The following is a 22,698-nucleotide window of genomic DNA, read 5'->3' as shown; positions in this document are numbered from 1 at the left end:
AGGTGACCAGAACTTCCCACCACCAAGCGTAGCAGTCACTGGCAGTATCCCTGAGCCACTGAGGTGCCATCATCTGTGACTCAGGGATGATGCTGCTGCCTGCCAAGAAGGACCCATGGCCATCTTCAGAGGAAGTCCTCAGCTGACATAGCTTGAGGGTCCTCATCAGCTGGAGTATTTATGTATTGTTAATAAGATTATATTGTGTGTATATGAAAAATGGATGGAAGAAATCACATTACAGTTAGTACTAGTATTATGGGGGCGGGGTCTGGGGTGGAGCTTGGTTGGGGGTACTCGGTTGATATTTCTTAGACTTAAGGAGTACTTGGTTTGAAGAAATACAGATCTGTCCCCCCTTCCAAAGGTCTGCAGTATTTCTAACCTGCATATACTAGCTCCAACCCCAAGATGGCTGCCGAGATCTTCAGTGGCAATCTCACAAGACTGCCACTGAAGCTCATAGCAGCCTCTTTGGTGGCAATATGGCAAGGGTAAGAGCAACTGTGAATTACTCTTGCCCTGGTTAGCTTATTGGACTACCAAGGTGCCTAAGATAGGCAGCAATGGCAGGAGAGTGACTGAGGGAGAAGGGAGGCTCTGTACAGCAGAGACAGCAGTGGGGGAAATTTCAGTTTCAGCTGAAAATGTCCCGACATTTTCAGTCAAAGCCCAAATCCAAATTTCAGGCCGGTTTCAGTGCCAAAACTGAAATTCAGTTTGCCTCTACTCAAGCCTGCCAACTTCTGACCCTCTGAACTTCCTGCTTCAGACAGGGTGAGATCTTGTAGGCCTTGAGCATGTATGGATGCTCAAGGCCTCATGCATTTTCCGAACCTGCCGACTGTTATGATGCTGCTCTGGAAGGGAGGTAAGGACTGAACACCTGGGGATGGCAGAAGGGAGGGAGGGAAGGAAGGAAAGGGATCCAGGAGACCAAGTGGCAATGCTACCTCCTATCTTGTGCTGCCCTAGGCAGCCGCCTAGTCTGTTTCGTGGACAGGCCTGCACTGCATGCTCTTTTGTTAGTACAGTATATGACAAATATTCAGTGGCCCTTACAAATATTCAGTGGGCTTTCATATGGGCTGAGTTTGGACAGAGGATACACGAGGTGCTCATTTACCCACATACATTATAAAATATTAAAATCTATGCACTAGCATTTACACCAGCTCTATGGGGGAAATGCTTGCACCTAAAATACCCAATGTTCTATAAAATAGGCTCCAATCAGACGCAATTTTTGGCCCTCTTACAGAATCACCTCCTTAATCCATGAATTAATGTACACTATACTGTTAGTTCATGGCCCTGGTAACAATTATCATGGTGGCTTAACACTTGGCGTGTGACACAAGTGTTAATTTACACAATGTGGAGCAGGGCGGGAAATAATCACACACTGCTGGTTTAGCGCTCTACATGTTAAAGTGGGATAGGATTATTCCCTTAACACAATTGCCTCTGCCACTTTATTTAAACCCCAATTTAAAACATATCCTCTAATCATATTTCACCCATCTCAGACACTGTTTAGTTGAAATTCAAACTGTCCAGCTGGCCCTTTGGGTCTTTACATATTGTGGTGTGGTATGAGTCAGATGGGTCAGCAAAATCTGAGTATGCCTTGGAGGGAAGTTGGCTACTACACCAGCCCCTGTCGGCCATAAAGCAGACTTCGCTTGAGGCAAATGAGGGAACACCTAGGGCAGTGTTTCTCAACTCGGTCCTGGAGTACCCCCCTTGCCAGTCAGGTTTTCAGGATACCCACAATGAATACGCATGAAAGAAATTTGAATGAAAGAAATAATGGAGGCAGTATAGGCAAATCAAGTTTATGCATACTCACTGTGGATATCCTGAAAACCTGACTGGCAAGGGGGTACTCCAGGACTGAGTTGAGAAACATTGATCTAGGGGACAGAGGTCAGGAAGCAGGTTAGAACTTCAAAAGGTCCCACCCACAGAAGCTGACACAACAGGTAAATGCCAGCTACCGCCATCTCACAGCGGGCCTTACCTGGTTTTAAGGGTTTGCCCTCAGTGAGAATATCACTGAGTGTAAATGACAATAAATGATACTTGGGATTCTGCCAGCACCAGACTCTCTTCCTTTTTGTCACTAGACACAACAGATGCAGCTTGTCCGAGTCGTTCAGACTGGAGACTGGAATCAAATCACCCCCAGGGCCAATCTCTCGCAGGACTTTCTTTGTAGCGTTCGCAAACATCTTTTCAGTTCATGTAGCATCTGCAAACAAGAGATTACCTTTGATAATAACACACTACAGTGGCGTTTCCTAACTAGTGTGCCATGGAACAAGGTCAGTACCACCTGATCCTCAGGTCAAGACCAGCACATGGGCTCCACACTAAGAACCTCACAGTAATGGTAGCTATTAAAAATGCAGGAGTTCATTTCTGAACTTGTGTGTAGACAGATGCACGTGCCTCTCTTCTTCCTAGATACAGCATGAGCCCAGGAGTGTGGAAATTAATAGGACACAAGTAGGGCAAAGATAGCCAGGCTATGAAACACAGCACCTCCTCCTCGTTTCCCTCTTAGCTTGTCTTTTGGCCATGAGTCCTCTCCCATATCTACACTGCCTGCTCCACTGAGGCTGTTGTTCCTTGAGCTTGAAAAAGCTGAGAAACTGCTCTACAGCCACGGAGGCAAGTTTGAAGATGCAGAGAAGTAGTGAAGGTGGGTACCATCCTACTGGAAGCCAAGATAGAATGATGTTGAGGGTAAGTCTCGGAAGAGACCTCCCTCTAGCCCAGTGGTCTCAAACTCACAGCCCAGGGGACACATGCGGCCCACCAGGTACTATTTTGAGGACCTCGGTATGTTTATCATAATCACAAAAGTAAAATGAAACAGTTTCTTGATCATATGTCTCTTTAGCTATAAATGACAATATTATTATTAAGACTTAGCCAAAAGGAAAGATTTATAAACTATAAAGAGTTTTACCTCATGCAAAATTGTCATTTCTTTAATAAGACATTGCCGTAACTATTTTTTTCTGAGGCCCTCCAAGTACCTACAAATCCAAAATGTGGTCCTGCAAAGGGTTTGAGTTTGAGACCACTGTTCTAGCCTTTCTAAATAATGAAAGTAGGTCACTAGGACATTAGAAATTATATTTTTTTAAAATGTTTTCTTGTATGTCATTTCTAATCCTGAATAAGAAAAGGAGAAATTATATCTTACCAGATAATTTTTTTTTCTTTAGTCAGCGACTCTGTTCTTCACAAATGAGTGTTATCCCTTCCTACCAGCAGGTGGAAGAAGAGAAAACTGAATTCTGCAAATGACATCACCAGCATAAACTGAGATGCTCCTTGAAACGATCCAGTGTACATCTGCCCAAGCAGCAGAAGGTCCCTTTGTAGCATACCCATGCTCCATCAACCATTGGAGCTGCAATGATAATCAAACGAGCAGACCACCACAGAATAGCACTCACTACCCTGCATATACCAGGATATCACCATAATAATAATAATAATCACAGGAACTCCGTATGCCTGCCAATTACAAAATTAAGTAATTTGAAGCACTGAAAAGGAAGCACAGAGCACACCAATAACCCCAGGCTAAGGTGTTCCAAGGGCAAGACTGCAGAACAGCATTGCTGACTAAAATAAAAAAAAAAGAAAAGAAAATTATCTAGTAAGACATAATTTCTCTTTTCTTAGCATCATTCCACCATTCTGCACAAATGGGAAGTACCAAAGCAGTGTTATTGGGCAGGGCAAGACAAGGCCCTTCTGATACCCTCTGAAAAGGCAACTAATATCCAGAACTACATAAAAGAGCCCATTTCTACAACCCCCCACCTACTCACGAAACCTCACAAAGGAAAACTGTGTTAGAGACTATCCAGATAAGAAATTTCTTAATTGAATAGAGTCCAAAATAATTAAAACCAGTCACAAGGAAATTTCAGGATAAAGAAGAGCTCATTGCCGACACGAGGCTTCAGCTGTGGGAATGTTTTTCTGCCTAACTGAATATAAGAACATAAGCAGTGCCTCTGCTGGGTCAAACCAAAGGTCCATCACACCCAGCAGTCCGCTCACGCAGCGGCCCATCAGGTTCAGGACCTGTACAGTAATTCTCTATCTATACCCTTCTATCTATCCCCTTTTCCTTCAGGAAATCATCCAATCCCTTCTTGAACCCCAAAACCAAACTCTGTCCTACCACGCCCTCCGGAAGTGCATTCCAGGTGTCCACCACCCTTTGGGTGAAGAAGAACTTCCTAGCATTGGTTCTGAATCTGTCCCCTCTTAATTTTCCCGAATGCCCTCTCGTTCTTGTAGTTTTCGAACGTTTGAAGAATCTGTCCCTCTCCACTTTTTCCATGCTCTTCATGATCTTGTAAGTCTCTATCATGTCCCCTCTAAGTCTCCGCTTTTCTAGGGTAAAGAGCCCCAGTTTCTCCAATCTCTCAGTGTATGAAAAGTTTTCCATACCTTTTATCAAACGTGTCGCTCTCTTCTGAACCCTCTCGAGTATCGCCATATCCTTCTTTAGGTATGGCGACCAATATTGGACGCAGTACTCCAGATGCGGTATTGACACATACAGGGAAATGTTAGCCTTCTGGCCACAAAAAGATATTTGGTTGTATCCTTGTAAAGGGGATCCAATAGGTAATAAATATGGCGTTTCAGCTGCTAAAAAGAATCAAATTGTCCCGGATGAGTGGGAAACTGGATTTTATAAGCCATATACTGTATTGGGATACTCATCTAGGCGGGTTAACTAAGGGGTGCTCTTAATAAGTTTCAGTAAAAACTAGTGTGCACTTAACGCAGGATGCACTCATGCATACTGTGATAATTTTCTAATCTGTGTGTGTAAACCACGTATTATAAAATTTAAAAAAAAAAATTTTAGGTGGTAGGAGTGTGTCTGGGGCATAGGGCAGACATTTCTGTGCTGATCAGTTAGCACAAATACATTATCATTTGCTAACTGACTAGCACAGGTGATATCTTAGACAAAATAGCTCCCAAACCAAACAGAACAAACCGCTCAAATAAATATAACAACTGGTACGACTCCGAACTACAAAAAATGAAACAATCAATACGACGACTAGAAAGGATCTGGAACAAATCAGGTGAAATATCCGACAGGAATAATTGGAGATCAAACATAAAGGAATATAAACAACTGATAAAAGATAAAAGGAAAAAATTCTACTCATCCAAAATATATACATCCAACACAAGTTCAAAAGGAATTAACACTCATGAATTGTTCAATCTAGTAAAAAATTTATTTGACACCACACGCCACAGTCAATCAACGCACGACATAAAACTTCCATCAGCAGACGATCTAGCACAACACTTTAACTCAAAAATTGTGAACCTAAGGAACAACTGCCCAACAAACAACACAGATGAACCGCAAATAGCCAACACACACGAAAACGAAACACCAGTGGATATGTATTGGAACTCCTTTCAGGACCTAGAATGGAATAACTTCATAAAACTCTACAATAAATATACCAAATCAAACTGCATCCTAGATCCCTGTCCACCCAACATAATGAAAGCAGCCCCTTTAGACTTTAAGATAACACTATGGACTCATATGTCCAACAATTTCAAAAACGGAAAATTCCTATCAAAAAACGGTCACATTATCATCACCCCAATCCCAAAAAATCATAAACTACCCCTAACTTCAGCAACCAACTATAGACCAGTAGCATCTATCCCATTTTTTGTAAAAATAATGGAAGGCTTGGTACAAACCCAACTGATGGACTACCTAGATCGGTTCTCACTGCTACATGAAACCCAGTCAGGCTTCAGACCTCTGTTCAGCACTGAGACGGTGATAGCAGCAATCTTAGAATACCTACGTAACTTATTTAGTAAGGGCCACAAAGCCTTAGTGATGCAATTCGACATGAGCTCAGCCTTCGACTTGGTAGTTCACAAAAAACTACTACAATGCTTAGATTCAATCGGCATCGGAGGCGAAGTGCTGGACTGGTTCCGAGGTTTCCTTACGACCTGCACCTATCAAGTTCGCTTCAATTACAATCTCTCTAAAACATGGAGAAACCCATCAGGCGTTCCACAGGGGTCCCCACTATCCCCACTACTCTTCAACGTCTATATATCTTCACTAGGTACGAAGCTAACCCAGCGAGGCATAAAAGTATTCAGCTATGCAGACGACTTCACAATCATAATCCCGTTTACAGCATCCCCCTCTGAAATCACACCAACAGCAACTGAAGCGCTAAACACGATGGATCAATGGACCACAGATTTTAAACTGAAGCTCAATTCAGAAAAAACTAAATTCTTCATAGCCTCGCCACACGCACAGAATACGACAATATCATTACACATTAACAATCTAAACTACCCCATTCAACCAACGATGAAGATTCTAGAAGTAATACTAGACCAAGGACTAACCATGAAAGACCACATAGACTCCTTAATCAAAAGAGGGTTTTTCACTCTCTGGAAACTTAAGTCCATTAAAGCGTACTTCCACACTTCAGCTTTTAGAATTCTAGTACAATCCCTAATACTAAACCACCTGGACTATTGCAACATCACCCATCTGACAATCCCCCAGAAGCAAATGCAAAGACTACTACTGATACAAAATGCAGCAGTCAGGATGATCTTCGGGCTGAAGAAGTCCGATCACATAACCCCTTCCTACCGACTCCTACACTGGCTGCCGATGGAGGCGCGCACGAAGTTCAAGCTAGGATGTCTCTGCTTCAAGGTATTAAATGGTCTAGCCCCAAAATACATTACAGACCTCTTCTCATTCCCAACCAACAGACATGAAAGAAAAACACACATGAAATTTGTCTCCCCACCGGCTAGAGGGTGCAAATATAAGAGACACCATCAACAACTGCTATCATATCAAGCAGCCATATGGGGTAAAGACCTAGAAAAACTAATTGCACAAACAAACAACTATGAAGAATTCAGGAAACACCTAAAAACTTACCTATTCTTGAAATACCTAGGCAACGAACCGGAACATCAACCCCCCTCGTAACATCACCACATACCTGAACTTGCAAACTGTTAACCCCAACCCCTTAATCACTAAATATGAACACTCTATGAACTTACGGAATATTTCTACTTCTGTGTAAACAACATGGCACTTCCTGGCCTTGCAACACACAAACTGACGTTAACATTACTAATGTTATCAGATGTACACTGCTATACTCTTTAAGTCGTTGTACGAGATATACACTGCTATACTCTCTAATTCGCTGTATGTAAAACTTCTCTTGATTGTATTTACAGTTTCTTTTATTGTAAACCGCCTAGAAGTCGCAAGATTACTGGCGGTATATAAGAATAAAGTTATTATTATTATAAGTACTTACATGCTAATTTTTTTTAATGGATATGCTATTGACAACATTAGCACATGGAAAACAAAAAGGAAAAAGAGAACCCCATTCTAAGAGACTAATGAAAAAAGTAGGGGTGAACAGTGGACTTCCAGCAAGAAGAGAAGAAAAAACCCACAGGGTAGCCAGAAAAAATTTATTGTATAAGTATTCAAAGCGATGAAGAGTCCAAACATTTATCTCAAGAAACACATGAAAAAGACCCTTTAAAAAAAACAAAAAAACTGTATTTCTTGAGATATCTGTTAAATGGCCTTAGTGTGTGAGAAAAGCTCCCATAAGGTGGACAAATGCAAAGTGATGCACCCTGGGAAGAATAACCCGAATCATAGTTACTGGATGCTAGGGTCCACCTTGGGCCAAAAAAGCAAACAAGATACTAGGAATGATTAAAAATGGGAAGGTTAACAAGACTAATGGCTCCTTTTACGAAGGTGTGCAAAGCGTTTTAGCACACGCACCGGATTAGCGCACACTATAGCGCACGCTAGCCGAAAATCTACCGCCTGCTCAAAAGGAGGCGGTAGCGGCTAGTGCGCGTGGCAATTTAGCGCGCGCTATTCCGCACAATAAGCCCCTAACGCACCTTCGTAAAAGGAGCCCTAAGAATGTTATAATGCTCCTGTATCGCTCCATGGTGCGACCTCACCTGGAGTATTGCGTTCAGTTCTGGTCTCCTTAGCTCAAGAAAGATATAGTGGCGCTAGAAAAGGTTCAAAGAAGAGCGACTAAGATAGTAAAGGGGATGGAACTCCTCTAATATGAGGAAAGACTAAAACGGTTAGGGCTTTTTAGCTTGGAAAAGAGACGGCTGAGGGGGAGATATGATTGAAGTCTACAAAATCCTGAGTGGAATAGAACGGGTACAAGTGGATCAATTTTTCACTCCGTCAAAAATTACAAAGACTAGGGGACAGTCGATGAAGTTACAAGGAAATACTTTTAAAACCAATAGGAGGAATTTTTTTTTCACTCAGAAAATAGTTAAGCTCTAGAACTAATTGCCACAGGATGTGGTAAGAGTGGATAGCGTAGCTGGTTTTAAGAAAGGTTTGGACAAGTTCCTGGAGGAAAAGTCCATAGTCTGTTATTGAGAAAGACATGGGGATCGGTAGCAAGGAAAACCCTGGATTGGTAGCATGGAATATTGCTACTCCTTGGGTTTTGGCCCGGTACTAGGGACCTGGATTAGCCACCGTGAGAATGGGCTCCTGGCTTGATGGACCCTGTAAGGCTATTATGTTCTTAAGGTCAAGCTAAGGCCACTTTTTACCTCAGCTTAGTAAAGTAACGGGACCCCTATATTACCAGCTTCCTAAAATGTACCCTTTATGATCCAAACCTATTCTGAACAAACAACAAAAGTCCAACAGGAGAAGAACCCACGGGTTCAAAATCACACAAAATGCAGTGGGAACAGACAATGAACACTCCACAAAAAAAATCCAAGAATGTAATAACCAAGTCTGTTTTTACATTCTTGATTTTTTGTGCAGTTTTCATTGTCCGTTCCCAAACCTATTCTGAACATTCCCCGCATTATCTACGCTATTTTTCACTACTGTACTTTGTCATTCTTTCCTTTTTACCCTGATGAGGCAAGCATTTTCCCTTACAGCCAAGAAAACTGAAAAAAGTCCCAGGCCCGGGCACATCTGGTCCTGTTTATAGTAACTTGGCAGCACATGGGCAAGCTGTCATCATCCCGCCCTGGCTTCTGGACTGAGATGTAGGTGGGGGGAGCCCAATTACACCCTCTCTCATTCCTCCGGAGAAAGAATCCCTAGTGCACCACTATCCAACCACGTGATCGCCCGGTGCGAGGGGGCTGTGGCAGCGTTTCGCTGGCTCTGCAGTTTGCGACGAGAGGCAGGAGACAAGACACCAGAAAAGCAACATGACGCCCGAGAGGGGAGACAGTGTAAGAAAGCGGGGGGGGGGGGGGGAACTTACCTGCGCGCCGCGATCGGCTGCAGCCAGCGAGACAGTCCCTCCGTGCAGGAAGCCACCCGCGGGCTGCAGTGCTAGTAGCAGAGCTCAATCTGTCGGATAAGCTAAGGCGGGAGTGGCACCGGCAGGGGATTCCCGAGCAGAGAGAGCAATAGGCGGAGCTCTTGTTTACTCTCACGCTAGAAATCGTCTCGCCGGGCCTGGCTTCGGTGTCAAGTGTCAGCCACAATGTCACAGAAAAGAGGCATGGGTTTTGGAGAAGTGGAAGTACTGTAGATGCGGGTGTGCAGCCCCCTAGTGGAAACGTGATGCAATTACATTAAAATTTAAACTGAGATGGGTTTTTTTTTTAAAAAAAAAATTCTTTATTCATTTTTTAAACTTTCAATAAGTGCAACATAAGATACAATCACTTTATACTTTAACGTTAAAAGCGCGGTCAGATGTTTCAGTGGGTTTCCTCTTCAGTTCACATCAACACAAAGGGTAAATGTTAAAATGCTTGTATTTATTTGTTGCAAATTTTGAAAAAACAACAATTGGGGAAAAAGAAAACTAAATAGGTGTGTCCAGCAATAATTATCAGATGTTGTCTAAATATCTTTATTCATTTTAAAGCTAAAAATAAGTGCAACATATTATACAGACATTTTACACTTTAACAGCACTTAAATTCTATCAAATAATATTTTATGACAAAATACATATATCATCCCCCCTTTCTAAATATCCAACAATTGCACTCAAATTAAAAGTATCTCCCCCCCCTCCCCACCCTGGACGTGTATGATCAAAGGGCAAAATCAACAATCACTCCTTACAAAATTTGTCAATAGCTCTCAAACATCCATAAATTTCCTATAATGTCCCTGTTGTATGGCCATCATACATTCCATTTTAAAAGTGTGGCATAGCTATGCCCCGGTATTCAAGCCTACTGGCGGCGTATAGGACGTACAATACAGTCTCTATGGAATTGCTCCTGGACACGGACGTCGACTTTTCTCTTTACATTGAAATTCTCCTTGGACCCGGTTACACCAGGGGTGAATGCATTTGTACAAAGAGCTATTCTGGTGGGCATAAAGACTATTTTACAATGCTGGTTGTCCCCGCACACGCCTTCTGTTTCGCAATGGCGGACTCAGATGATTTATTGGGCTGGTTATGAAAGACAAGATGTTCTAGACATACATTCTAAGAAAGGGGTTCAATATCTTCGATGCTGGAGACCTTTTTGTTTAACTTTGTCTCCCGTAGCGAAAGCTAGATTATTGGAGTGAACCTATTCAGGCGAGTTTAACAGTGGCTGTTCCCTGGGGGGGGGGGGGGAATGGGAGGGGGGATCATTTATCAGTGTAATGCACTATGTTATGACTTGTATTTTATGTTTGTTGTTTATCGGAAATAATAAAACAAATTTAAACATAAAAGTGTGGCATAGAGATTCCCACCAGAAAGTATAATTTAACCGATCCCAGTTTTTCCAATTCCTCAAAATAAGTTGTATGGCAACCCCTGTCATAATAAAGACAAGTTTATTATTATAGGAAGATATTTGGCTTTTGGCCCTTAGTAACATGTCAAATAGCACCGTATCATATGTCAATGCCACTAGATTTTCCAATAATTTATTCACTTGACCCCCAAATGGATCGCCAAAATTTAAGTATCAAGGGACCATTGAGATGACAGTACCAGCATCTATTAGATTTAGAACAGCAATTTCTGTAAATGAACTGGGATCCAAAAAGATCTATGTAACAAGAAAAAACATGTTTGTCTCAAAGATGCAGATGCCGTACATCTCATCCTCCAAGTCCAAATTCGTGGCCATTGAGACAGAAATCTGCTGCTTTATCTCAATGCTCCAAATGTCATGAAGACCAGTCTTTGGTTTCTTATTCAAAAATTCAGATATTAATTTATACCACTGAGTGGCCTTATGTCCCAGGAAGTCTGTCTGGAACATAGAACCTCGTCAAATACACAAAAATAGGGGCAATGCACTTGAGTTGTTCACAAGTCGAGTAATAAAGGAGGGTATTTAAAATACAGAAAAATCACTCTTGTACTGTTTATAAATGTGCTTTATTAGTAATTCATAACTTGTTACTAAGTTTTACGCTCAGAATCAGGGAGGCAAAAACTGGGGAAAACCCCAGTACTTTTGCCTCACCGCCCAATCATCGCATATGTAAAGGTGAACATAATTTCAAATATATAAACTTATAACGTGCCACTAAGGCTAAGCTAGTTGGAAAAGAACAGCAAACTTATCTTATAGCTTGTAGGAACCAGAAATTAATTTCCTTTTCTTATGAACACAATACAAAGACATCTGCTATATACATTTCCCAAAGCTAACATATTTTAGTCAATAAATTCCGGTTTTTACCTTTGTTGTCTAGAGACTTATTTTTCCATAAAGTTGGTCTCAGTTTCTTTTTTCCGTTTTCCCATCTTCTGTAAATTCTTCTGTTGCTGTCCATTGGTTCCTCTTTCCATGGTCCAGCATTTATCCCTTTCTCATCTTTCATGCCTGCCCATTAGCCCCATGCCCAACATTTATCCTTCTATTACCCCTCTCCAGCACCATGCCACATTTCTCCCTCCATTCCCTTCACCACTATTTCCAATATTCCTCCCTCTTGCATCCATTTCAATCTGTCCCACTCTTCCCTTTCCACCACAATATTTCTCCCTCTTATCTGTACCTCACTCCCTCCCTATAACCAAAAATTTTCCTTTCATCCATTCCCGTGTACACAACCATCTCTTTCCCTCCCTTCCTCTCTCCAAAATCCATGCCATCTGTGTCCAAAAACGCACTCCTTCCCCCATCTCAAAATCTCTTTTCCTCCCTTCTTCCATCCTCTTTCCCAGGTTCATGCCTTGTGTCCAAAAATGCACTCCCTCCGCCACCTCAGCATCTCATTCCCTCCCTTCCTCCATCATCTTTCCCAAGTTCATGCCTTGTGCCAAAAAACGCACTCCCTACCCCCCTTTTGTGTTCCGCCTCCCAGCCCTCATCTGCAAGCAAATTACCAGTAAAATGGAGTTCGAGCCGCGAGGCTCTTCTTCTATTTCCTGCCTGCACTGCCCCAGCATACATAGTGAGAGAGAATAAAGCATGGATGCTCTGGATACATCCCTGTAAGTCCTGACATTAGCAAGCCAGGTGAAATGGGATACATCCCGGTAAGTCCTGACATTAGCCAGGTGAAGGGGGATTGGAGAAAGACAAAGATCACTTTTCTCTTTATAGAAAAACTGCCCTCACCCCCTGCAACTGAAATCTACCTTATCTATCTCTGCAGATGATAGAAACAGTAGATTAACTATGGAAAGATATTTCACCATTAACTGAAGAGCATACAAAGATGGAGAAATACGCTGTTTTATGAGTTCAATTAGCTACTGTAGAAGTAAAACTAGAGAAAAAGCAACAGGTCCTGAGGCTGTGGGCTAGCTGTGGTTTTACACCAAGGCCCACCCAGCCAGATACCATAAAGAGATAAACAGGCCATGGTCAGAAGACAGAATTCTCAGAAGAAAGAATTCATAAGAAATATCATCTAATAGAAAGTATCAGAGATGTTTAAAGTTGGGAGGGGGGCTTGTGCTCGGAAATACTAATATGGTGGGGAAACAGGCATTTCGGGGAAAAGGTAGGTTTTACGGAAAACAGAGTGGACATATAACATGACGTAGATGAGAATAGCCAATAAATGAATGTAGTTAGGCAGTAATGCATAAGTAAATAGCCAATAAGGATGTATCATGTGATATAGACCAACGTGGTGTTGGCCACTAAGAAATGTATAAAAACCAGGCCTATAGAAGGGAGAGGTCAGAACAGACATCAGAGGACCTCTAGGCCTAGAGGTCACCTTCTGTTACGCTATATACTAAATGATTTATTCCTGTAAGCTGTTATTGATTGGCTAAATAAATATATACTTATTGAAACCAGTATATAGCGTTCGAGGTCTCATTACCGAGGTAGGCCTGGACAGCTGCCTACGTCAGTGGTGAACCCCGACGTTGAAAGAGGGGACATGCCCCTTTTAGAGACCTCACTGGATTGAAGGCCTATACTCTGCTTGTCAGATTGCCTCTCCATTACTTTTGGCCAAAAGTGTGTTTCTGGGTTGCCTGCTTGTACTTATGCAGTGTCTCTACCTAAACTTCCTTATTTTTCTTGCAGATTTGCTGTGTTATTTTACTTCCCCTTTTATGCGGTTTTTTCTTTCTTTTTCTAGTTTAAAGCCAGCAATGGAATGTGGTCTGCCTTAAACACTGCTTTCTCTTTTTTACTAATCCTGTTTGTTTGTCGTTACACAGGCCTTGTGGCGTCAACTTTGGACGATCCCGGACCCTGGAGCAGGAGTTCACGTCAATTCGCCCAGGACCGGGCTACCATCCTTAGCTGTCCTACGGGTCCTGTATAGACTAGCGCGTTGGGTAGTTAGTCGGACTGACCGGTGGTAGGCAGTCCATAGTTCATAAGATGATATATTTGCTTGCGGACGGGTCGAGTAGTCCGCCGATAGCTTAGGTTTTAGTATATATTTGCTTGCGGACGGGTCGAGTAGTCCGCCGATAGCTTAGGTAGTCAATAGCTTAGGTTTTGGTATATATTTGCTTGCGGACGGGTCGAGTAGTACGCCGATAGCTTAGTCAGTCCATAGCTTAGGAATGGTTTAGGAATTAGGATATATGTATATCTGTTTATGACTGGCGGGTGGTAGTCAGTCCATAGGTTAGGATAGGAGTCAGAATAGGATAGGAGTCAGAATGGTTGGCGGGTTGTGTAGTCAGCCTCTAGTTCAGGGCGTAGTTGATGTATATATGTGTTGTCACCCACTAACACTTCCGTTATATGCCTTCTTTTTACTCTCCTTAATTTTTCTTTTTGGGTACAGACACTGATTCGATTGCTGGTTAAATTCTTTTCTTTATTTCTTGTGGTCTTGGGCCACGCCTGACATTTCCTCTGCTATATCAAACTATCACTGTTATGGTGTGACTGTTGAACCAGCTTTGACTGGTGGTTATGCTGTTTCTGTGGTCTCTGGCCACACCTGAGTTATTGCTACGAAGGTACCTGCTCTTCTGTGATCACATTGCATCATTTTGTAAGTATTCTTATTAGTTTTATTTTTAGTCTCATTAGTTTGTACACTTTGTAGTTGGATATATTGTTTATTTCTCCCATGTTGCCTGCTCCTGCAGACTCCCACCCCCTTCTTCTCCTGCTTCTCCGCTTTTGCTGCTAGCGTCTCAGTCCTCCCGTTTGTATCACTCTCTGCCACTGGCAACTGCCCCTTTTCTCTCCCCAGCGTATACTCCTAACCCTTACCCTGTCTCTCTACCTCCCTTTGCACACCAAGTGCAATGGCAGGCAGATCGCACTCTTACAACACATACTGGTCGTTACTCCCCTGTCCCGTGGGCCACTATCTCTCAGGCATTAGATGATATCTGTGAAACTATTCAACAGCAATGCACCCCGTTCCCCACCTTCCCCCACTTTCCAGGAAACTGTGCTTAAGTAGTGTTTTTGTCTCGGAGCCCGCTATGTCTGATTTCTCCCCCTGCTCTTGCTGACCTTAGGAATCCCCTTGTCTTATACTTCTCTGGCTGCCAGTGCTAGCCAGAGTTATTTGTCTTGTGCCCCTAGCCCTAGCTTCTCTTTCAATTGCCTGTTCCCTCTTGATCTTCCGTTAAGCTGTTGCTTAGACAATCCTGTTCCTCCTTTTGCCCCCATATTTCCTACCATTGTTGAGCCGAAAGTATACACCTCTTCTCTGCATTGTGCTTTGTGTTACCTAGTCCCTTATGATGTAGTATTATCATGTATGGCCTCTATTTTGTATGGGTTTTGGCTTATTAGTTCTGTTTTTATGGGTTTATTTCTTTGCTACCAACAAGAGGGGTCTTCTAGCCTTGGCATAGCTCTGAGTCTGTGTTTTACTGTAATATTTTCAGCTTGTCATGCTGTCTAATGGCTTCCTTTTTTTCTTCCGTTTATGCTGTTTGCTTTACGCTTGTGTACTGACCTGTGTAACATATGGCGCTTTGTGAGACAGCGAAAGCATTGCTCTCGTGAGTTTTTGTTTCCTGTTCTTTTGTGGTCACGAACCAGAGAAAAAAAAAAAAATTGGGGGGGTGAGGGGGATGAGAGTGAATGAGACTGAAAGAGGAAGTATATATTTTAACTGCGTTTCAATGTTACCATAAGCTTTCATTAAACAATTATTTATTTCATATAAGTTTGCTGGATTATAAAGGATTGTTTTTGAGAAAGAGAAGAACGAAATTACAGAAATGATTTGGATCACTATTGTTTTTATATATAAATACAAACAGTATTGGAAAGAAGGGATGAGAGACAAATATCGAAAGTATAGAGATAGTGTACGTAGATAGGAAGGATTCGTGACAAGTGATTATGTCTAACCAAATAACTGACAGGCATTAAGTATAACTGGCAATGTAAAAATAAACGCTTTGTCTTTCTAGGTCTGGGATTTTTATTATGGGCGTTTCCCATCACCTCACTTTTTCCCATTACTAACGATCATTTGTTTTCTAGAGTTAGGAAAAACTACAGTGCACTTGCTAATACTCTAAATAGGAAAAAAAAAGGACAAGAGGGGCACTACCTTGATATTTGCTAGCAATTAATGTCTGTCTATTTTTCAGCGTTACAGTCTTTTATGTTACTATGAGTCATTATCTGTTGTATTGTGCCCTGTGTCAACTTCAGTGTTTATGGAAATACGAGTGGATTTCCATTTATGAGCGCTCACTATAATTACCAATATAATGAAAAAAGATTTAATTTTTTACTACTCACCACAACGATTTCAAACCTTATTCTTTGTCTGTGATCAAAGTTTAAGAAATGAGTTATGCTTCTTCTTCTTTTTTCCATTACACAAACATACCGAGCTACTTCCTGGTTGATGTGTCTATGTTTAAGGACACTGGGAAATGTAGTGCTCTATTTCTTTAACTTGAAATTATCAGTTGCTATTTTCTTTTTGTTTTTTCATTATTCATGTCTCTACAATAACTGGAACATATTGCATAGGGTTCTTATGATCCGCTTCTATCCCAAATGGTAATATTAATTAATGTTGTGCTAACATACCGAAGTGAGAATAACTTCTGCTTTTTATTTCTTAAGTCCTAAGCCAAGTTTTTGAGTGTTTCAACATGTTAACCCATTAAAGGTTGTTCACTTCTTGTTAGGAAAATTATTTGTCTAGCTTTAAGCAATGTGTATTGTTCTGTTTGGTTTTTTTCCCTTAATGTAATATATTATGAGCTAAATAACTATGACTTTGCTAGATTTCCATTTATGAGTACTCAATATAAGTAGCAATATAAAAGGGAAACTATTGTTCCTTTACTTATCATAATAGTTTCGGGAAAAAAACAAACTTCTAGCAGTCTTTCTCTCTCTGCCTTTTCTTGGAACTTGTAAAAGAAATGTTACTTCTTCTTTTTCTTACATATTCTCTGATACACGCAGAAATACTTTTTGGTTTAACACAATGCAATTAGCGTTTGGCTTTATTAAAAAAAAAATTGGTTCTAACTGTTGTTTAAGAACTTTTCTAATAAGTTGGTGAAGGAAATATCCAGTCCTATTGATTGGAATTCAAAATATTGTAATTTAGGTCTTTTTGCTGATTGACATTCAGAATATTAGTGAAAGAAACAAAATTGAACCCATGATTTGATAGAATCCCATGGGAAGGACATTTCTCCCATAAATCCTATTTTATTGTAATTTTTAGGGTTTATCCTCTTTATTTTAGTATGTTTCAATATAACCTATGTGTTAATATGTTTAAGGTTATAGCTTAGCCATCCTTTTGCTTGGGTTTGACTCTTTGCTAATTCATATTTATGTTTAGCATATTACTCCTGTCCTTTGAACATCATATGCCATTGTAACTATAACTCCCTTAGGCTGACAAATATAATTCAGCCAATACATATATTAGACCTTAGCCTATCTGAATTAAAGCAGATAAGTTTTTGTTCTCTTTTGTATGTCATCTGTTAACGCTGTACCTATCCTGTTAGTAATATTGCTCAGGTATTGTTGGAAACAAGTTAAATGATATATACAGTACAGATATTTTTGCCTTATTAATTATGGATCACTTCATAAAGACAATTGCCTATCAGAGGAAGCTGTATGCTACATGAGAATCCGTGTTTACATTCTTTTAATGTCTATTAATGACTTATTTGCATAATTATGGACTAATGCTATTTGAAATATCATCGCTGGAAGAAAGATTTTCGGCCGTATGAAACCCCGATGACGGATGAGCCCCAACGGAAGGATCTTGCTACCAGAGAAGGGACCGGATAAGCGCCTAGACTTACCAGCGAAGACTTCCTGACTGTTGCTACCGAAAACAGGATGACCTTTATGACCTTGAACTTCTACAGCTTTAATTATGGACTTATTAATTTGCACTTTAACTCTTTTATGGACTCATGCAGTATTAGTACATATATATATTTTCATGTGTTCATAATTATTTCTAACAGCCCTATTGCAAGTTCATGTGTTTTTCTTGATTGTGACTTTATGCATTTTCATCCTGTTTTGACTCCCACAATAGCTCCCTAGTTATTTTCCCCTCCAGTTAGATTCTTTCCATTCCCTTTCTTGCTGCTAAGCTGAGGAGAACTGCAGTGAAGAAGAAGTGATGAGCCCAGCTGAAGGATGATGACGTAAGATTTGATGTGGTTACCTGGACTTTCACCCCTGGCGTCTGGACCCAGCCGAGTCTGCACCGATCCCAGCTGTTTTGGAGGAGCATGGAAATAATCTAACTTGTTAATTTATCCCGCCATCCCTTGTGGATGTAGTATGCTCATAACAGGATGAAGCCATAAAGAGAGAATATATATTAAAATGTATCAGGTTAAATTATGAACCCCTGCAGATGCCTGGTTGCCCGAACTATCCCAAATGTTGAAATAGAGACCCCTACACAGACCCATACACAACATTTTTGATAATCTTGACTTGGCTGATTTTTAATGTACCTCCCTATGAAACACCAGGAGCTGATTTCCCCTCCCACGAGTCACCACCTATCCCCACTACATCATTAATTTATGCTGATGTTTCTATCACAGCCCGGCAGGTATAAGTTTTAATGCAGCACTCAACTGCTTACATGTAATTTCTGCTTCGCACAATATCTGAATCATTGACTGCTTAGCCTAATATTATATGCAATAAGTACACTACGACATGTTATACTGCTCTGTTCTCGATAGCATAGCAAGGGTGGGTACTTGTCTCTTTTCTTTACCATGGGTGATTCCTAGCACATAGCCCCGGGCCCATAATGTACAGTTTCTGATACAAACTAACTCCTCACCGAATGAACAGGGGTCAAAGCCACCTGGAGGGGCTTTGAAGAGGGGATGAGAGAGAATAAAGCATGGATGCTCTGGATACATCCCTGTAAGTCCTGACATTAGCAAGCCAGGTGAAATGGGATACATCCCGGTAAGTCCTGACATTAGCCAGGTGAAGGGGGATGGGAGAAAGACAAAGATCACTTTTCTCTTTACAGAAAAACTGCCCTCACCCCCTGCAACTGAAATCTACCTTATCTATCTCTGCAGATGATAGAAACAGTAGATTAACTATGGAAAGATATTTCACCATTAACTGAAGAGCATACAAAGATGGAGAAATACGCTGTTTTATGAGTTCAATTAGCTACTGTAGAAATAAAACTAGAGAAAAAGCAACAGGTCCTGAGGCTGTGGGCTAGCTGTGGTTTTACACCAAGGCCCACCCAGCCAGATACCATAAAGAGATAAACAGGCCATGGTCAGAAGACAGAATTCTCAGAAGAAAGAATTCATAAGAAATATCATCTAATAGAAAGTATCAGAGATGTTTAAAGTTGGGAGGGGGGCTTGTGCTCGGAAATACTAATATGGTGGGGAAACAGGCATTTCGGGGAAAAGGTAGGTTTTACGGAAAACAGAGTGGACATATAACATGATGTAGATGAGAATAGCCAATAAATGAATGTAGTTAGGCAGTAATGCATAAGTAAATAGCCAATAAGGATGTATCATGTGATATAGACCAACGTGGTGTTGGCCACTAAGAAATGTATAAAAACCAGGCCTATAGAAGGGAGAGGTCAGAACAGACATCAGAGGACCTCTAGGCCTAGAGGTCACCTTCTGTTACGCTATATACTAAATGATTTATTCCTGTAAGCTGTTATTGATTGGCTAAATAAATATATACTTATTGAAACCAGTATATAGCGTTCGAGGTCTCATTACCGAGGTAGGCCTGGACAGCTGCCTACATCAATAGCCGACCGGAAGTCTTCCCCGATGTCAGCGCTGATGTCGGAGGGAGGGAGGGCTTTGCTTTAGCCCTCCCTCCGACGTCAGCGCTGACATCATGGAAGACTTCCAGTCGGCTATGTGCTGCGACAGAGCAGGTAGGAAAAAGAAGACAAGCCTCGCGGCTCAAGTTGCATGGAACCCCACAGGATCCCCGCGACCCTAGGAGGCGTCCCCACGGGATCCCCGCGACCCTAGAGGGCGTCCCCATGGGATTCCCGCGACCCTTGGGGCATCCCTACAGGATCCCCGTGACCCAAAGGGGGAACCCGCAGGATCCCTGTGGGTCTCGCGAGATTCCTGTCGTACCCTACCCGTGCAGCTCTCTAGTCTCTATTTTGGGTCTCCTGAAGCAGACATCGAAATGGGGCCACATTGAGACCCCGCAATAGACTTAAGTTAAGTTGAGAATTTGAATTTGATTAATGATCTTCATCTGATTTTTTAAAACCTTACAACTTCAATTGAGTAAGAAGAATTAAGAAGAAAAAAGTATAAGTAAAGAAAAAGAAAAATAGGGATATACTGGTATGTCTCAGAGATTGATTACAAATTTATGACGCTATGACTGGAAGGTGAATTCCTCGGAGGCTTCGGCTCTATATTAGAGTTTCATATCTCTGAGGGTTTAGAAATTCAATCAATCTGCTGAGAAATACAGTATTATACCTATATATATATATATATATATATATACATATACGATGGAGTAAGTTTTATAGTTTGGACTTTAAGCACTTTACTTATCTCCTATTTAAATTGCATTAACCTGTCTTCAGTTGATTGCATCCATCTTTGGCATTAACTTAACATTCAATTTTTCCATTTTTCTGTTTTCTTCTGAAAATATATGTGTCCATGTCTTATCTTCCCTTCCTATCTCTCTCTCCTTCCCTCCCTATTTCCATGGTCTGACATCTTTCTCCCTTTCTCCTTCCTGCCCTCTGCAGTCCATCTCCCTTCCCAGTCCATCCAACATTTCTTCCTCCTTTCCACCAGTCCAACATTTTTCTCTCTTCTTCCTGCATGCTTCTCTTCTGGTCCCCCTTCCCTCAACCAAACATCTCTCTCCCTCCATGAGTCCAACTTTCCACTCTCTGCCCTTTCCCCCTTCCCCGGTGTAACATTTCTCCTTTCCTCCTTTCTGTCCTCCCCATACATCATGCCATCTCCATGAGTCCAACACTTTCTGCTTCCTGCATGCTTTCTCTCTCTGTCCTTGCCTCTTTCCTCAGTGGCATCCCTCCTTCCCACCCCCAACCCTTCCCTCCAGTGTGCAGCACCTTTCCTTTCCCTCCCTTTCTGCCAAGTCCAGCAGCACCATTTCTCCCTTCCTTTTATCTTCCCCTTGTCCAGCAGTACCCCTTCTCCCTTCCCCTCCTGTCCAGCAGTACCCCTTCTCTCTTCCCTGCTCTCCTTCTCCCTTCCCTGCTTTCCTTCTCCAGCAATACCCCTTCTCCCTTCACTGCTCCCCTTGTCTAGCAGTACCCCTTCTCCCTTCACTGCCCCCCTTGTCTAGCAGTACCCCTTCTCCCTTCCTTCCTCCACTGTTCACCAATACCTGTATTTTGTAGCCATGGTCTTGTACACAGTCTCGCACACTGGGCAGGAAGAGAGGCGCCGGCATCAGCTACAATGCAACTTCCTGCTGCTGGCTCGTATGCCGGTGCCTCTTTTTCTGCCCCGAGTGCGAGATTGGGTACAAGACTGCAGGCCGCAAAATAGCACCCAGGGGGAAACTGCTGCACTAGAACAAAGAGAATGGAAAAATAACATACTCAGGCAAAAAAGGTAGAAAATAGACAGTATTTCATTCTGAATATATTAATTGGAATGTTTCTGTGTAGAAATCTTACAGCAGTCCTAGTGTTCTGTTTTCTCACTAGATGCTTGTATTAGTGTTTTAGGACCTGCTATAATATTTACAGTGCATTTTTTTCACACTTAAGGTTGCTGAACTTTGAGTCCTGGGAGTTAATCTGTTATGGTACAGTTCCCACTCTCTTTTTGCACAAGTTTGTGAATTGTGTTTTCCAGTAGCAGGATTCTATATTGGCCTTACTGAGATGATATCAAAACATTTTAATATAGTTTGTTATAGCACCAGACAGGGCTTTAGACATTTTTAATAACTGATGTGCTGAGGTGCAAAAAGAGCCTGATGATCTTTTAACTCCCAATCGCATGAGACATCAAAAGCAACAAGCTCTGAGAGAAAAGAGAAAATAGGTTATGTGAATTGAGAGAGAAAGAGATGGGCAGAGTGAATGAGGTCAGGTGGAATGAGTAAGAAAGAGAAAAGTGGGCAAAGTAGTTGGGTGGGGGCAGTTGGGATGTGTAAGAGAGCGAGAAAAGTGGGCAGAGAGTCTGGGGTAGGGTTACCAGACTTTGTCTGTAAAAAAAAAAAAGAGGACATACCCCCCACACAAACTTCATCTCTTCTTCCCTGAAGTCGGGGACTTCCAAAACCTTGAAGTTTTAAGTTTCAAGTTTATTAGTGTTTTAATATACCAACCTTCACATGTATCAGGTCAGTTTACAACATTAAGAAGATAAAAAAAATAGAAAATAAATTTTTTTTAAATAAAAGTTGAATCTAAATATAAAAAGAATAAAATCTTTATGAAAGTAGGGAGGAGGAGGTCAGGACAAAGACTTGATTACGAAGGATATGAAACAAAAGGGAAGAGAGGGAAGGGGAAGATTTGTAAGTTACATTGTGTAAATAAAAAAATAAAATGAGGGGAGAGGGGGAGGGTAAAACTGAAGGAAAGGATGGGGTATCGCTTCCTGGAAGCGTTTTTATTTTCCCATATTTGTTTGGGGATTCAGTTGGAGTTTTGATAAACTTCTTTGAAAAGGAATATCTTAAGGAGTGTCTTAA

The 22,698-nt window shown here is 41.5% G+C and overlaps 1 protein-coding gene across 4 annotated transcripts in view; it reads right to left on the bottom strand.

The window, feature by feature from the left end:
* The window catches only part of GSDME (gasdermin E), an 83,659-nt gene that overhangs the window by 44,971 nt on the left and 15,990 nt on the right, over nucleotides 1-22,698 (bottom strand). Inside the window, exons 1-2 of one of the 4 annotated variants that reach the window (XM_033930825.1) lie at nucleotides 16,255-16,277; nucleotides 2,024-2,254 (exon numbers count right to left, since the gene is read on the bottom strand). In XM_033930825.1, coding sequence (XP_033786716.1) covers nucleotides 2,024-2,234 — 211 coding nt within the window. In that variant the 5' untranslated portion in view covers nucleotides 2,235-2,254; nucleotides 16,255-16,277. Of the gene's footprint in view, nucleotides 1-2,023; nucleotides 2,255-9,392; nucleotides 9,612-16,254; nucleotides 16,278-22,698 lie in introns of those variants that run through there. The other 3 variants (XM_033930827.1, XM_033930824.1, XM_033930826.1) reach the window with 3 other exon arrangements.

Source organism: Geotrypetes seraphini, chromosome 2 (genome assembly GCF_902459505.1).
Source record: "Geotrypetes seraphini chromosome 2, aGeoSer1.1, whole genome shotgun sequence".
Taxonomy (NCBI): Eukaryota; Metazoa; Chordata; class Amphibia; order Gymnophiona; family Dermophiidae; genus Geotrypetes; species Geotrypetes seraphini.
The sequence above is the reverse complement of the archived record's forward strand: the minus strand, read 5'-3'. Positions and strand labels throughout refer to the sequence as shown.